Below are 16,075 nucleotides of genomic sequence, written 5' to 3' on the forward strand. Positions count from 1 at the left end.
ACTAACTGTAAGCTTTATGGAAGAGGAAGGTCTTAAGTCTACTCTTCAATAAACTAACGGTGTCTGCCCCCCGCACCGAGGCTGGAAGATGGTTCCAAAGTAAGGGAGCCAAAAAGCTAAAACTCCTACCCCCTGATCTAATTTTAGAGACTTTACGAGCCACCAAAAGTCCAGAATCCTCAGAGCGAAGGGCTCTTGGAGGATGATAAGGTTCAATAAGTTCTTCAATGTAGGAAGGACCCTGAGAGTGAAGAGCTTTGTAAGTTATTAGCAAGATCTTATATTCAATTCTAGTTCTAATTGGAAGCCAATGTAAAGATGCTAAAACTGGTGTAATGTGCGGCCTCCTCCGAGTTCCAGTTAGTAGACGTGCAGCAGCATTCTGTGTCATTTATAAGGTCCTAAAGGAAGATTTTGGGCACCCTGATAATATGGAATTACAGTAATGTAGCCTAGAAGTAACAAAAGCATGAATTATTTTTTTCTGCACCTTTGAAAGACAAGAAATTTCTAATTTTAGCAATATTTCTTAAATGGAGAAAAGCTGTCCTTGCTACGTTCTGAATATGGGAGTTGAATGTCAAGTCCTGATCGAAAATGACTCCAAGGTTTCTTACGGCGTCATTTCAGGCAAAAGTGGTATTGTTTAAGCTAATGTGACCATTGCAAATTTTGTCTCTAAGCTCCCTTGGGCCGACAATAATAACCTCAGCACTTGAATCGTGTATTGTATTGTTCATGAGTCTGGTGGCAGAAACTCTCATTTTACCCCACTGTCCTGTCCCTCAGACTGCTGACCGTGTGAGTTGAGTCCCTGATCATATCGACTATCATAAGGGGGGAAAAAACAAAGACATTTGAACTGAGGTAATATATCTGTATTGGCAGGAATTGACATTTTCTTGAAGTTAACATATTTATTTTCTGTCTGCTCCTGATTCTGGTATTTCATCACAACAAGGTCCAATATTGAGAAATTGTTTGCACAGTCAGCTCATCATATCATTCTTGCTGGAACAAACATTGTGCAAACATAAAAAAGAAAACAAATAAAATCAAACAGATGAGAGGCTGACTCAACATTACACAGAATGAAGAGTGCCAGGTCCAAGGTTAAATAGTGACTTTGTGTAGCGAGAGCTGATCTAACCTGATCACACGCCAGATCTCCAGAGAAGGAATGTTTTCTCAATCCTGAAGTTTTTATCCATCTATTTACATCCTGGACATTTATTAATTTAAATAAAACATTTTACATTTAAATGTAAATGTTACTTAAATGGCCCTGCGATGAACTGGCGACTTGTCCAGGGTGTCACCCTGCCTTCGCCCTCACCCCAGCTGGGAGAGGCTCCAGCAGACCCCCGTGACATTGAGCTCAGGAAGAAACAGGTATGGAAAATGAATGAATGAAGGTTACTTAAATGTTTATTTAGCATCCAGTTATGTGCTTAGTTATTATTTGTTTGGTCCTCCCTTTCCCGGTACCAACTCTGCCCCCGCAAATTGATCCATGGCTGGATTCCAAATCATTGGCTATTTAGAAGACACCAACAGTGCTTGTGCAGCACAAGACAAGCGGAGCAATGGCTTCGTCTTGGGACTTAATTTGGGTTGCCCTCCTCTTCGCCTGCTGCTTCAAATCCTCTGACCACAGATTACAGGGTAAGGGACCGTAATTCATTTACATGGTTTACATTCAATGGATTAAAGTCACGATGCTTTACAAAAACAGTCAATCTTGATTAGTCTGTTCTCAGTCCATCAGGTTGCGCCACCAAACGTCAACATTTCCCTTGTGGATCAAACAGTGAGTTGGGCATTAATAGAAAATTATTAATATTGTTAATAGACACTTTCTTTCACGACTGCTGTTCGTATGTTGACAAGATTTTTTCTGAACCCAGAATGTGGACCCAAATGTTTCAAACAATTTATGAATTTTGGTTTTCTGCCCTCAGATAAATGCAGGTGAAACATGTACTGGTGAGTCAATTTTTCTACTACCAACAAATAATAACAGGTGCACTGTTCGCAGTGATTGGTCAATTGCATTTGTTTAGCACTGCGGTGGCTGCTGCTGCTCCTCCAAAGAGAGAAAACTAAAAATCCACACCATACAGCACTGACACACATTTTTATTTTTCCATGCTGGGTTAACAACACTGCCTTCTCAGTCATGCAGGAGCAGTTAATACTGATGGCCAAACAGCTCCGGGAGGCAGCCTCTCAAAACCAGCAGCGTGGTAAGTTCTCAGCCATCTCGGACTGTGTGGCGTGGTTCAGTAGGGTTCTTGGACTCTGGCCCTGTTGTTACAACTCAACATCTCTAACAGATAATAACGCCCTGGGATTGAGGAGAGAGGTCAGCCAGCTGAGAGCGCAGCTTGCTACATGCAGTGCGGCGGCTTCAGCTATCACTGGCTGTAAGCATCCAAGCGCGCCATCACTCTCTATGCTGATGACACTCTGCAAAAAAACAAAACATGTTGAGTCATGTCTTGAATCCCCTCCACAGCCTATCATACCCAGTTACAAGGCAAGATGTCTCAGCTCCTGAACATGCTTGACAGTGACGCTTCTAATGGTGAGTCCACCTAAACAAGGATCCCTATGCCACTCCTTTTGCCTTGTCACATTCTGTGTGACGCTTGTTGGTCAAATGTGGGTGTTTTTGTCCAGTTCTAAAGGCCATCGGACTCACCAGAGAAGTGAACACATTACAAAAGAAGCTGAATCATGCTGCTAATTCTACCAATGTCGCCATCGATGTTACAGGTATGGGATGTTTTACTGTCATTGAGGCGGGGCATATCATATTGGCAGACATTTGCGCATATCGTAATATACAATACTGCTGTAAAAGACAGGCATAGTTTGCCAAAAATATGTATTTAATGTCTTATGCTATTTTTCATTTTCTGGTTTCTATCTCGGAACATCCATGCAGAGTTCATGCTCTTTGCAAGTAGGAGGTGTATTAGTTTTGGGAATCTGCATAATTTCTGTATTTTACCATATTGGGGTTTAAAAAAATCATTAGTTTTACATGTATTATTTTTTAATATTGTAAATCCAGTTTCTTGATACTTTGTAATTCCTGCGATGATTTTGTGTTCAGAAATTTGAATTGTTTCCACACAAACGTATGCATTTTGTATGTTGACTTGACTATACTTGCAGCACTGGAGGGAGAGCTGGAAAAACAGCGTGTCAAGTTGAATCGAGCGTTGCTAGAAATTGATGGCACTCTGCAGAACTCATCACTCAGTAAGAGCCTGGTTGTTCCTATTCACAGGGGGGAGCTGTGGGCAAAAAGAAAAAAATCTCCTATGGTGTGTGTCCAGTTCTTCAGGTCATCTTGCTACAGAATCAGATCTGGGATTTGGAACAGCAGAAACAGCGTGGAGACAACAGTCCGCAACTTGACAAGAGCATTTGGGGTAATAAGGCCCCACATCACTGAGTGACTGACTTGTCAACAATAGAGGCACAGTGTGAACTATAAGACAATGAGCAACATATTCCTCACTCATCAAAAAATGACTGTGGTCTCCTCAGCTCAGCAAGCCCAGTTGGACGAGCTGCTCATTCAGCTGCGGGTCCATCGAGACATGACTTCCATCAGTTAGTAATCTTTCTATCCATCAGTGATTTTCTCTGTATGTATAAAAGTGAAATGTTGGGGAAACTTAACACTCACATATTGTTGAACACACACTGCTTCCAGTGCTACAGCTGGTATCCGTGCAGTCTAAGATAGCCATGACACAGCGGCTCATTGAAGTCCACATCGAGGAGTCCAGAGCTAAAAAAAACAGTGAGCCACTTCCGACCTCAACTTCTTGTGTGACTTATGTGATGCCTTTTATGTCACTGTGGTTTAATTTTGATGTTCTCATCAGCTTATCAGAGGCAATGGATGCAATTGGCTGAGCTCCTGAAAAAGAAGATATTACAGCTGAGCCGCGACGAAAACAACAAAGAACTCAGTGAGCATGCAACTCAGCAGAATGCAGATGTTGCCCCCTGTTTGGTTTCGCCCGTGGTTTGACCTCCTCTGTTTTTTCCTCAGCAATGGAGATTATGGACCTGCAGATGGAGGTTCAACGTCTCAGAGAGTTAATGTCCGGGACCAAAACTGACATTGATACCCGACTCAGAGGTGAAAAGTCAAAAATGTCATGTCAGCCCCCACCCCCTGTTTTTAACCGCACCCTCCATTTTCAGAGCTTAGAAGTACATTAGAGGAGCTGAAAAAACTGCAACAGAACCTGCAGGGACAGCTTGAGGAAGAAGAGTACGGCCAGGCGCAGCTGCGTGAGTGCAAGACAATTATGCACAGTTTTGAAATAATATATGCCAAAACAAACAGCACATGTAAAAGCACAAACCAAAACACCCTGAAAGCCTCTTTTACTTCAACCAGTGATAAAGATCATCAACATCATGAAGGAGGTGAGAGAGCTGGACGTCAGTGAGCAGGACCATGTGACGAGTCAAGCCAACAGTTAGTCCTCCTCCTCTCTTTTGTCTGTTGCAATCGATCACCCAAAACAACATGCTTTGAGAAGATCTCTGATTCTTTATCTTGTTTTTTGTTTTTTTTGTTTTTTTTGATGTTGTTTTTTTAATTGACACCAGCTCTTCAGAATCTTCTTCAAGCCAAAGAGCAGGAGTACGCCAAAGCCCAGACTGAAATAAACGGTAAGTTTGCTGCCTTCTGATGGACAGAGCTGGATGACTCATCTAGATGATGGTTTTCCAAGTCTTGGCTGTCTCTACGTAAATTACAGAGTTCAAGAGGAAACTGAGATTCAGAGTTGTAACAGGCCCCGAGGCTGAAGAAAATCTCATCCGTAAGTCATGAGCACTCTCCAGGAAACCGTTCTTTGGCTCGTGTCGTGCTGTGAGGATGTGGTTCATGTTTTTTCTCTTACCAGAGGCGAAGACTGACTTTGAACAAGAGATTGCCAGGCTGAACACAACCGGGGACAATGAAGTTGCACTCGGTCTGCCACCCTCACAGCACAATTCCTCCCATTCGTCTGAGATTGTTTGTATGAATATTGAACATGCAGTGGTGTTTGTCTGCTTTAGTTCTGACTCTGATAAAACTGCAAAATGAGCTGAAGGCCCTGCAAGAGCTTATCATCCTCACTGACAACCCAAAGAGGCTCTCAGGTGATGAAATTTAGTTGTCGCAGATTTTGTTTTTTGTTTTTTCAAATGCAGTGTTTCGTCTAGTGCTGTAATATATCAATCTGCTGCTCACTGCTCCTCTCTGTCTGCATGCAGAGCTGCTGAACTTGTTGGAGGCAAAGAAAAATGAATTAAATTCAAAGACTGAAGAGCTAGAGCGATCTGCTACATACCACAAACCAAGTGAGTGTGTTTGATGCGCGCTCATCATTTTTCAGTATCTTCCAGTGGATTAACTGAGCACAAAATATCATCAAAAAAACACCCTCAGGTTTCAGAAGACTTTGCAAACACCTGGTCGCAGGTGCTGTAACCTGGTAGAGGCATTTGTGTCCTTTGTGACATCACAAAGGGGTTAAATTCCAAAAGAAATTCCAGAAATTGGACAACTCTGGATCAGTGCCGAACAGTGATCCCGTAAGCAGTGTGTACGAGCTGTTACCATGTTGCTGACTGATCAAATGTTCAAAAAGGATTTAATGCATAAGTTGCATTTGTTAACCAATCTTTGCACATGGACTACTTTCAGTTTTAAGAGTCATCGAGCTGCAGCGTAAAATCTGGAACCTTCATGATAAAGGCAGCAATGAGACCAATGTCAAGCAGGGCAAAGGTTTGTATTTGTTTAAAAACCCACATTCATAAAAGAGCTTATTGACTTCAGGTGTGTTGAGTTGAATCACTTATATGGTTTTAGGCTTTTTATTTCATTTTCAGCTTTTATAACTAATTTTATGTCCTCATGGATTCCAGTTTGTCTTTTTCATAAGTGCTATTTATACTATAAATCAAATGCTCAGGATTTTTTTTTTTGCTTTGCATCTTTGGACAGATGAATAAATTCATATTTTTTTCTTTTCTACTCTTTCCAGAGCTGCAGAACAGGGTGAACAGCATTCTCAGTGAGATAGGTTCTGGTGGAAACACACAAACAAGTCAGTTTGACAGTGACGAAACACTATGGATGCAATAATGCCAATAATATATTTCACTCAAACAAAATTTGCTTGATATCTTCTCTGTGTCCATGCGCTCCAGTCCTGAGATTATTAAACCTGCATAGTCAGATTGAGGGTTTGCAGCAACAGCTATCAGACTTGAGCATGTTGCAACCCACTCAGCAGAACGGTATGTTTACTAATATAGACTTCATACTTTTTTTCAACAGGTTGTGCAAGTTGTGTTTATCGTGATGCAATATTTTGATTTGTGTCAGTCCTTAGAAATATTCTTATGTTGAAAAAAAGAGAGCTCCAGACGTTTATTGAGGAGTTGAAGGCGAGGAATCCAACTAATGCCCAGAATGGTAAATTCCAATGCACACAAGCTGACGCCACTCACTGTAACAAATTAGTCTGAAATGTGTGTTACACATTATCACACTATCTCTCACAGTTCTTACCGTTACCAATCTGCACAACCAACTCAGAAACCTGCAACAGGAACAACAGACTGGTCACAGGACACCATCTTCTGTTGTCGCAGGTGAAGATCTGCTGTTTTCTGTCTCATAACTGCTCTCTTGACACTGTGTATGCTCGCCTGTTGACGCTGTCACCTTTTCCAGAGCTCAGGATGCAGTTGAAGGCCAAAGAAAGGGAGCTTGCGCAGGATCAAGCTCGGATCACGGGTGAGCTGGGAACTCCTTTTTGTGACACTGCTTTGGTTGGTTTGTTGTGGAGGAAAGACAGGCGAGTGATTTGACTTTTGGAATCAGCTCTTCAGAATCTGCTTGAGGAGAAGGAGAGCAAGTGCAACACTAGTCGGACTGAGGTTGGAGGTGAGCTTCTTTAGTGATCTATGTTTCATATATAAAGTATAAAATTATATAAATATATGACATTTTTTGTTCACACATTTTTTAAGATTATTATTCAAAAGAATTACACAATTCTTGATTTCCCAGGCACTGATGCTGAGGCGCAATACCAAGGTGAGTCAGAAATAAGATTTATTTTTTCTATCTTCTTTTATTTGCATTTTAGCCAGTTGAATATAAGTTAATCTCTATGTTTGTTTCCTCAGACGTCAGGGCAGAATTCGAGCGAGCACTTGCACAATTAAGCCGCACGAGAAATGGCAAAGCAGCATCCAGTAAGTGAAGTCCAGAGGCAGCAGCATTTCCAGAACAGCCTCAGGGTGTGTCGCTGCAGTCTGGATTTAACACGAGATCTCTACCCTGAAAGGTGTTCACTCCACTGGCTTCTTTTCTGTTTAAAGGGTTGACAGATTTAACCCTGCAGGATGAGATAGTTGACCTGACACAAATGATCTCCGGAACAGCAGACCAGGACAGGATCTCAGGTAGTAGTGCTACCACAAAAAGTCTATCTGCCTTTTTCCTTGTTATCACCATTAAACACTTTTGGCCTCCTGACAGAGCTACAGAAACAATTAGAAGCAAAGAAAAAACTGCTGCACTCTGGCCAAAACAGAGCAAGTGATTTGGTCATAACCCTGCAGCTGGGTAGGTTTCACCGATGTCTGTTCATGCCTGTGTTCCCTTCTCATCCTGCACGGTTTCTCAGGCCCCTTTCAACTAACCAAGATACTTTTCTTAAGTGACAAATATTTCAAGCCTTGAGAGTCAGCTGGAAGAGCTGCAGAGGCAGGTTTCTGTCCAGCCGTCAAAAGATGGACGTAAGTGACTCAAGCAATTTCAAGTTCTCAAATTTAACAGCTAAAAAAGGAAAGATTACATGGAATTATCCTTTTGTCCCAAATTGTGTTTGAAAGAAATTGTGTGTCTTAGGGCTCACCATTGAATTTGAAAACAAGCAAAGGCAGCTGCAGACAGCTGTGAATGAGCTTAATCAGAAAAGTCATACTCATCTTCCAACCAGTAAGTGAAAAGGAGAGATAGCATCTATGTTACATAAATAAAGTAGTAAATGTCCCTCCAAAAAATGTACACTTTTTTTTTTTTTTTTTAAACTCCGCAGTCCTTCCAGTCATTCATCAGTATTTACAACTGCGACAGCTGGCTGTAGAAAGGCAGGATTCCAAATCAGATTTTGCTGCTGTCAACAGGAGTGAGTCTGGTCTCAATCTCTGACTGACATGACATGATTCATTCATTCTTCTACTGATTCATTTCTCACTGTTTCCAGGACTGCATGAACAACTCAGGACAACAGTGTTGCAGCAGCTACAGGATCAGGCTCAGATTAAGTGTCAGTTACCTGCACGCTTACCGAGGCCTCTGCCCTGAAAACCAGAACATGTTCTCAAGGGTTAAACCTGTGTTGCTGTTCTTTTCTTCCTGTCCTAGCCCTGCAGCAGCAGCTCAACCAGATAGAGACACATTGTTCCGTCATTGAGGAGGATCTTAAAGGTCATCAGAAACTCCACAACACTTTTTTTTTTTTTAATAATTTCATTTGACAGAATTACAGATATTAAGAGTTTTCTGATGTAACATTTTGTCAAAAATGTCCTGCCATTTGCCTTCCTCTTCAGGATTTTTTTTTTGTGTGTGTGTGTGTGTGTGTGTGTGTGTGTGTCAGTGATCATATTCTGATCATGCATACCCCTGAAAAAAGCTATTTGAAAAAAAAAAATCATGAAAATACAAAAATTAGAAAGTAAGACATTTCAGATAGTTTCATTTTGTAGTTTTGTCTTGTCCATCCAGGTATACAGACGAACCTGGATGACAAAATGAAGGAGCTGCAATCCAAATCTGACAGTGTAACCACGCTCGGTGGGTGATGGTCCTCTGTCACTAGCAACTGACTCAAAAAAGCAACAAAAGTATTGACCGATAATGAAAATGTCCTTACTTTCAGCTGTCCAAGTTTCCACTTTGAGCCTGCAAGTTGAGGAGCTCAACAGGCAAGTCGAGGACTCTACTTCTGAAGCCACCATAAAAGGTATGTTCACTTTTCATGTCTGTACAAGTTCTCAGTCATCCAGGTCATTTTAATGTAGAAAGACTTCTTTATGGGTTGTAGCCTTTCGGATGAGAAGCAAAACATCTACAAGGTCAGAAGAACAAGTCCAGTGGCCCTAACTTAACCCTTCTACTTTGTTCACTTTTTATGACCCCAGGAATATTTCATGCTTGCTGAGGAAGCTCTAAAAGACCAAGCGATTGGTGTGAAACATTAAAAGGTTTATTTTAAACTAAGTCTGATGCTGCTTTCTCCATCAGACCTTCTAGTTTTGGCCCCTTTCCAAACATGCTGATGCAAGGGGTAGCAAGCAAAGGGCTACAAATGCTGTTTTCTAGTAATGTAGAGGGACATTTACATAGTTAATTTCGTGTAGCTTCTCATCTTAAGTCCATGATGAAAAGGAAAGCTGTAAAAATAGGTAAACATTCGGTTTTTAATAAGACTGCGAATGATACACCACATTTCTCCAGAAGAGGGAGCCCGTGGCTGACCCTTTATCCTCCTCCAAAGAGTATTACAAAAAACATTTCAACATCCATCCATCCATTTTCCATACCCGCTTAGTCCCGAGCTCAGGGTCACGGGGGTCTGCTGGAGCCTATCCCAGCTGTCTTAGGGCGAAGGCAGGGGACACCCTGGACAAGTCGCCAGTTCATCGCAGGGCACATTTCAACATAACATATATATTAACTGTTAGTTAGCCGAAAAAAATATCCATGTACAAAATATTATTTTTGTTGTTTAATTTTTTTTTTTTTTTTTTACAGATCTTGAGGGAATCATCAAGATAAAGAATGCTGAGCTGGCCAACAGGACGGAGGAGCTGAAGGCGAGAAGCTCTCAGGCTGGGACATGTGAGTAGAAGCTTCGGCAATCTGAAATCACAAATACAAGTTTGGGAGTTTATTCGGAATCTTCATCTCCAACTTCTCCAACTTCCACCCCAGTTCTGAGGATTGTTTCAGTACAACTGGAGATCAATAAGCAGGCGAGCGTGGCTCAAAGTGAAAAAGATTACGGCAACATTTCAGGTGTGTGACAGCTAATTTGCAACGTCATGTTGAGTAAACTGAAAATCACTGAGTCAAATGTGTGGCGCCATCAGCTCTGCAGGAACACCTGAAGAGCCTGGTGGCCGGAATTCAGGACGAAAGTAATGAAAACACCAAACTGGGTGAGTCACAGCTATCAAGGTGGTGAGATGAGAGGACTCCAATGTTGCTGGACACAGGAGATTAATTTAATGCCAACTTTTTTATTTCTTTTTTTTTGTCAGTGTTTAAAATTATGGCTCATCAGGATGAAATAGTGAGACTAAGGAAGCAGGAGCAGAGTCAGACATGGGCCAAACTGGAGAAAATCGAAGGTGAGAAGCTGTCAATGCAAGTCCAATGTGTGGAAAATAACTTTTTTTTTCTTTTTTTTTTAAGTCAAAAAAAAAAACAACAACTCCTAAATGATACAGAGAATGGAAAACAGTAAGGCAATAGTTGTGTGTTTGGGAAGGTCTGGAGAATGAACTGGTGGACATCAGAGGTCAGATTAAAGAGAAGATGCTGCTGCTGGACTCCAGTGACACTAGGATCACCAACTTGTGTAAGGTTTCTGCTTGCTCGGCGGAGAGGCATAGTCATCATGTTGGGTCCAACTAAAACTTATGGCAGATTGGTTTTGCTCTCAGCCGCTCAGATAATGGCACTTCACCAGCAAATCAAACCACTGGAGGACGAGATATCTTTCCTCCAAGAGGCCAATGCCAACAACACCAGAGGTGATGAAGTGAGAGCGTCCTAAGGTGGAAACAGACACAGATCCTAAATCACTTTGTCCCACATCTTTTTTCAGATCTGGAGTTGAGGCTGGGTCTGTCAAAGACACAACTGCAAGATAGTCAGATTCAACTTCAGGAAGTGGACGAGAAGAATTTTAACTTGAGTAAGAGGGTTTTTATTGTTTCACTTTTTTATCCCCCAAGATGGGAGAGTAATGTTGCTGTTGTTTCTCTGCCAGTCAAGGAGATCACTGATCTGAGGAAGAAACTGAAGACGGCCCGGGAAGAAGGAAACAACGCTGAGAGTCAAAAAATCTGGGGTTTGTCAGCAACTTGCGTCCCATGTCACTCATTTCTTCATTTGATAACAAAAAGGATAAATACTAAAAAAGCAGTATGTCTCTCATTCTTCTCTCCAGCTCTGGAACAAACCATAGCGACACAGCAGAGAGAGAACAGGAGGCTTGAAAATATGAACGCAGGTCTGAACTGAGCTCACGCACCCACCATAAACACGACACTAAGTGAATGGAGATGAGAAAGATGGTTAACGAAAGAGATCTTTAGCATGTTTTTTGGACGTCAGGAGATCAGAAACTCCCTGTCACTCCCACAGGTTGCTTGGCAACTTCCAAGTAATGACAGAAATCCTGGAAGTGTTTTTAAAAGAGGGATTCTTGCATATAAACCCCTCTCAGCTGGTTTCTGATCCCTGTGTTAATCTAATATATCTACATATTGGATCTTCTCATCCTCTACTCAAGAACACTCGTGTAAGTCATCCATGTCATTTTGAACCCCTGTCAGACCTGAGGCGAGAGCTGACACTGTGCTCCACACCTGAGAGCGGCAACTGTGAAGGTGAGCTCCACACTCCACACCATGGTGCCCTAGAATTGGTGCAACGGTCCCAAAAGCCCCTGACGCAAGTCTGTGCGCTGAACGTTTCGTCCGACAGAAGTTAATGGACAACTGCAACAGTGCAACAACGATGCCGACCGCCTGATGGCGCAGCTGCAGGAGATTGACGTCAGGATGAGACAGCTGACTGAGGAACTGGAGGAAAAGTCCAGGGATTATGAAACGCTCCAGAACGCACACCAGAGTATGTTCCACACTGGAGAAGTTCCCTCACATTCACCTCTGTGGTATGCAACCATTTCGGTTTTTGCAAATGCCGACGACATTCAATTAATGACGCTATCTCCGTGCCAGGGCTGCAACAGGAGACGGAGAAGCTGGAAGAATTTGTTCAAGGTAACTGTTCTGCTAAGTCTGAGCTGTGAACATGCGTTGGCACACTCTGAAGTGTAATGAGTGGTTTTTCTTTCCTCCCAGATCTCCAGAAGAAAGTGAAAGTGGACGAGGACGCCCCCCAAGCCAGTGAGTCAGAAAAACATTTTCTCTTGCCTCTGCTAAGACCTTTGTTTGTTTTTTTGTTGTTTTTTTACCGTTTCAATTAATGATATAAACTCAGTTTAACTTGTACTGTTTTTTTCTCTTTTCAAGACAAAATACTCTTTGATCCCAACACTGCAAATGCAAGGCTGGCTATTTCTGCACGGAACACAGAGGTGACCCTCAGAAGGATACCACAGGCTGTTGCCAACAATCCGGGTCGCTTTGATGTTCTTCTGGCCGTGCTGGGAAAGGATGGTTACTCGTCGGGTTGCCGCTACTGGGAGGTTTTCGTTGGTGACAAGCCTTGCTACCACTTGGGAATGGTCAGTGAATCTGCTCAGCGGAAGGGACAAAATCGAGTCTCTCCAGGCACAGGCTTCTGGACTATAATTCTGAACAGACAGGGCCAGTACTCTGCCATAGACAGGCAACGTGTTCTATTATCACTTCAGACGCGACCTATGACACTAGGCATTTTACTCAACTACAGAAAGGGTCAAATCTCTTTTTATGATGCCAATGCCAGAGTCCACATCTACACCTTCACAAATGCTGAACCTTTCACAGGCATGATCTATCCGTTTGTCAGTTTCTGTGCTGAGAATGTTGAAAACCCCACTCCCATCATGCTCATCACGCCCGGATCCTTGGACTGGTTAACATAAAAGAACAGGGAAAATTACCCTTTGTCCTCTGTGTTAAAGCAGGCATGATGTTCTAGATGAATTCTGGACCGCAGAATTCTGATCGTGCATGAAGAAATTACTCAGTCTTGATCCAGTAAAAGAATGAACAAAACTGCTTATTTGTGTGTTTTACATCAAGTCAATATGACAATAGTTCCAGATAATTTAATACTAGGAATCAGTTCAAAAAATAGGCCGTTTCAGTTTTGTTTTTTTTGTTCCAAAGGTTCATTTAGAGTCCATGTCCTATGTAAAAGAAAAAAAGGTCTGCGGTGTAAACAAAATGCACAAATAAACATACATCTAAATGCTGATGGTATGTATAAATCAGCCTTGCACAAAAATGGGAAACAGAAGACTTGTTAAAATTACATGAACAAATCCCTCACTGTTTCACAAACAGGACACTTGTTCCCCAGAGGCAGTGTTCTTAACATTTGCCTTTGAATCACACCACGAACACTACTTCAGTCTCTTCTGGCTGTGCCCGCTACACTCCTGTAAAAGTGAGCTACAAAGCCTGGGTCCCGTTCCTCCAGCATGTGCAGGAAGTGATTCCTCTCCTCCTCACACCAGGACTCAAACCACTGGGTCCACAGACGCAGCTGGCACTCGAAGATGTTCGGTAGCTTGTCCTTAACCTGAGCCAGACAAAAAAAGAAAATAAAAAGACAACTTAGAATTTCGAGTGACAAACAACACTAGACGTGCGTGACTGAAGGTGAGCAGGTGAAATTGCGCGAGGAGGCACCTGGAGAGTGCTCAGTGAATCCAGAAGGGTGCACACTTTCCCCGGCACTGCTTTCCCGAGGAGGTCCTGCAAGAAGCGCTCCTTCTGTGCGAGGCTCCAGCCCTGGAACCAGCTCAGGACGCACCGCTGCTCCTGGAGGCTCACATAGGAGATGGGCTCTGGGTCTCTCATCTGCGCTGTACTAGAAGACGAGCAGGTGAGATTCTCCAAGCTGGGGGGGCTGCTTAAACCTCTGGGAGCCGGTGGAAAGTCCCCTGGACCGGGAGCGGAGCACCCGGCGCTTAGCGGTCCCCCTGTTGGTGCTCTGAAGCCGGAGCTGAGGCTGCTACACAGGACGTCTGAGGCAGTGAAACTGTGGCTATCAGCGGCCAGCTGTTGCTTCTGGTCGGAGTCCAGGCGGACATGATTGAACCACGCCATTATTTGAAATTAAAGAGAAAAGTTCTACCAGACTCAGAAGAGCCACCTACTCATCTGCTGAGGCGATGCTAGTTGAGGGTGACGTTTGCGTTCAGCTTAGCTCGCTTCCCGCCGCTTGACGTAGGCAGAACACCACGTCTACACAAAAAACTGAGCTTTTAAAACAAGTGTATGTCACTATCCATTTTCATATTAATTCGCCGCAATGCTGTTGGCAAGTCGGGCGACGTTTCTGCAGCATCATCCAGCAAATCCCTCTAAAACATACACAGGAAGTGAGGGAGGATGACTAGCCTGGTTATGGTCACGATCAAGCTTGCGCAAGTTTTGCGCATACAGTATATGCCAATTTAAAAAGCGGTAAAAGAAAAGAAAAAAAACAATTTTAACACGAAATACACCAGTTTGAATATCCTCGGTGATCTAAAGGGAATTTTGTTGCGCCCTTTTAGTCTGAAAAAATGAACCGTCTTGAAACGTTTCGACTGAAAAAATGAACCGTCTTGAAACGTTTCGAGCGAGGGGAAGTCGTCGTTGATGACGCGGAGTGGAAGAAGGCGTCGCTCACCGCTTTCGAAGGGAACTGAGTAGAGGAACGGAAAATGGCGGATCTCGAAGACGTTACCCTGGACGGGAGACCGCTCCAGTCCCTTCGAGTAGCGGATTTAAAAGCCGCTCTTGAAGAGAGGGGGCTGTCGAAAAGCGGCCAAAAGAACACGCTCATTAAAAGACTCAAAGGGGTGAGTTCCATTGCGGAAAAGCTAGCCGCGGCTGCTGCGAACTAATGTGGACGACCAGACAGGCTGACGCTTTCCCGAGGGCCGTCAAGCCGAGTATCGTTACTGTGGCGCGGCGTATAGTTGTCGCGGCTCCAGTGCAGTGTTTAATTAGCATTGCATGCATTTTGCAGAACACTCTGTCTTGGTGGTGTTTTGCCTCACCAAAATAAGTCCACAACAATGAAGCTGAAAGTTCAATAAACTTGGTGACTAATATCAAAGTGTGCGTGTGTGTATGTGTGTGCGCGCGCGTGTGTGTGCCTGGCTGATGTTGTCCTGTTAGCCCAGTTAGCTCCTCCGGCTAATGCTAATACCTTAGCGCTGGCCTCGCTTGTTGCTGTGCGTATGTGTGCGCGCGCGCGTTTGCGTGTGTGTTTTGTCGCCCAGTGGTGTTTTCCCTCACTTCTCTCGGCAGGAGTTTAAACACAGATCATCAACATGACTCAAGTGCAGCCCTACTATCGCGTCTGTGTCACATCGACGCAGTGCCTGCTCGAACTGAGATTTTGTTGTGTGCCGTGTTCAAAGCAGGAATCGTGTTAAAAATTGGCACCAGTGTTAGACCCGGGAGCTAGCTTGGCTCTACGAGCAACTTTGTTTACATCGCGGCATTCAATGAACTTTGACTATTTTACAAATTTATTTCGCACTATATTTATTTTCCCCCAACGACGTACATTAATCGAAGTAAAGCAGCCGCACGTAACTGTGTTATGATACTGTTATTAGCACACAGTTTAGCCTACCGTACATGACTCCAGCAGACTTTCTTTGCAGCCTTGTCTACTAAGAGAACCTTGCTAATATCCATTCCTATTTTAACTTATGCAACTATTGGCCCCTGTGGGTTTTTTTTTTTTTTTCTTGACGTGTGTACTACCATGCACATTTTGCTTCGTTTACAGGCTCTCATGCTGGAAAATCTGCAGAGGACCTCAAGTTAGTGCACCTGAGGATAGTCCTTGTTGCCTTCTTTTTCACATTAATAAGCTTGTAGACTATTACATATTGTATTGTGAGCACAAGATTGGTTGATACATTCTCAAGCCACGTATACACGGTTGCTTTGTTGCACATTCTCTGTTTTTGTATTGAAAAAGTGTGAGGACAAATACAGAGTGACTTAAGACTATATATTTACATGCCGTGTTCATGTTACTCTATTTATT

General features: G+C 43.1%; 2 protein-coding genes across 7 annotated transcripts; one reads left to right on the forward strand and one right to left on the reverse strand.

The window, feature by feature from the left end:
• The first annotated feature begins 1,544 nt into the window (after positions 1–1,544).
• Positions 1,545–12,252, forward strand: LOC142884743 (uncharacterized). 6 transcript variants are annotated; one of them, XM_076020598.1, is made up of 49 exons: positions 1,545–1,665; positions 1,761–1,810; positions 1,962–1,986; positions 2,337–2,426; positions 2,519–2,587; positions 2,683–2,778; positions 3,184–3,270; positions 3,348–3,443; positions 3,562–3,627; positions 3,731–3,820; positions 3,906–3,992; positions 4,076–4,165; positions 4,231–4,320; positions 4,430–4,510; positions 4,645–4,707; positions 4,797–4,859; positions 4,944–5,012; positions 5,101–5,184; positions 5,299–5,385; positions 5,732–5,815; positions 6,075–6,137; positions 6,241–6,330; positions 6,419–6,508; positions 6,598–6,687; positions 6,770–6,832; positions 6,920–6,982; positions 7,109–7,135; positions 7,228–7,296; positions 7,423–7,506; positions 7,583–7,669; positions 7,765–7,842; positions 7,955–8,044; positions 8,145–8,234; positions 8,313–8,375; positions 8,474–8,536; positions 8,837–8,905; positions 8,991–9,074; positions 9,866–9,952; positions 10,046–10,129; positions 10,204–10,272; positions 10,375–10,464; positions 10,605–10,694; positions 10,780–10,869; positions 10,944–11,033; positions 11,109–11,189; positions 11,289–11,351; positions 11,677–11,730; positions 11,828–11,974; positions 12,085–12,252. In XM_076020598.1, exons 1-49 carry the CDS (start codon positions 1,587–1,589, stop codon positions 12,153–12,155), a joined length of 3,825 nt encoding a protein of 1,274 aa, XP_075876713.1. In that variant the 5' UTR covers positions 1,545–1,586; the 3' UTR covers positions 12,156–12,252. The 6 variants fall into 6 exon arrangements, 5 of the variants coding, with proteins under 5 accessions (XP_075876713.1, XP_075876714.1, XP_075876715.1 ...); XM_076020599.1 differs by lacking the exons at positions 7,765–7,842; positions 7,955–8,044; XM_076020600.1 differs by lacking the exons at positions 11,828–11,974; positions 12,085–12,252 and having other exon boundaries at positions 11,634–11,730.
• Positions 12,253–13,096: 844 nt separating this feature from the next.
• cunh14orf119 (chromosome unknown C14orf119 homolog) lies at positions 13,097–14,485 on the reverse strand. Its single transcript, XM_076020627.1, has 2 exons — positions 13,708–14,485; positions 13,097–13,597 (listed from the first exon to the last, which is right to left on the reverse strand). Exons 1-2 carry the CDS (start codon positions 14,125–14,127, stop codon positions 13,424–13,426), a joined length of 594 nt encoding a protein of 197 aa, XP_075876742.1. The 5' UTR covers positions 14,128–14,485; the 3' UTR covers positions 13,097–13,423.
• Positions 14,486–16,075: the final 1,590 nt, after the last annotated feature.

This window comes from Nelusetta ayraudi, unplaced genomic scaffold, assembly GCF_046127955.1.
Source record: "Nelusetta ayraudi isolate G7.1 ecotype Tasmania unplaced genomic scaffold, CSIRO-AGI_Nayr_v1 ptg000011l, whole genome shotgun sequence".
NCBI classification, from domain to species: Eukaryota; Metazoa; Chordata; class Actinopteri; order Tetraodontiformes; family Monacanthidae; genus Nelusetta; species Nelusetta ayraudi.

Bases quoted from the DNA above. Each gene is read 5' to 3' on its own strand.
- LOC142884743 (XM_076020598.1), top strand. From the start codon at position 1,587: ATGGCTTCGTCTTGGGACTTAATTTGGGTTGCCCTCCTCTTCGCCTGC. The intron at 1,811-1,961 runs GTGAGTTGGGCA...TTCTGCCCTCAG, and splicing joins TTTCCCTTGTGGATCAAACA to ATAAATGCAGGTGAAACATG. The intron at 3,821-3,905 runs GTGAGCCACTTC...TGTTCTCATCAG, and splicing joins GTCCAGAGCTAAAAAAAACA to CTTATCAGAGGCAATGGATG.
- cunh14orf119 (XM_076020627.1), bottom strand. From the start codon at position 14,127: ATGGCGTGGTTCAATCATGTCCGCCTGGACTCCGACCAGAAGCAACAG. The intron at 13,598-13,707 runs GTGCCTCCTCGC...TGTCTGGCTCAG, and splicing joins ATTCACTGAGCACTCTCCAG to GTTAAGGACAAGCTACCGAA.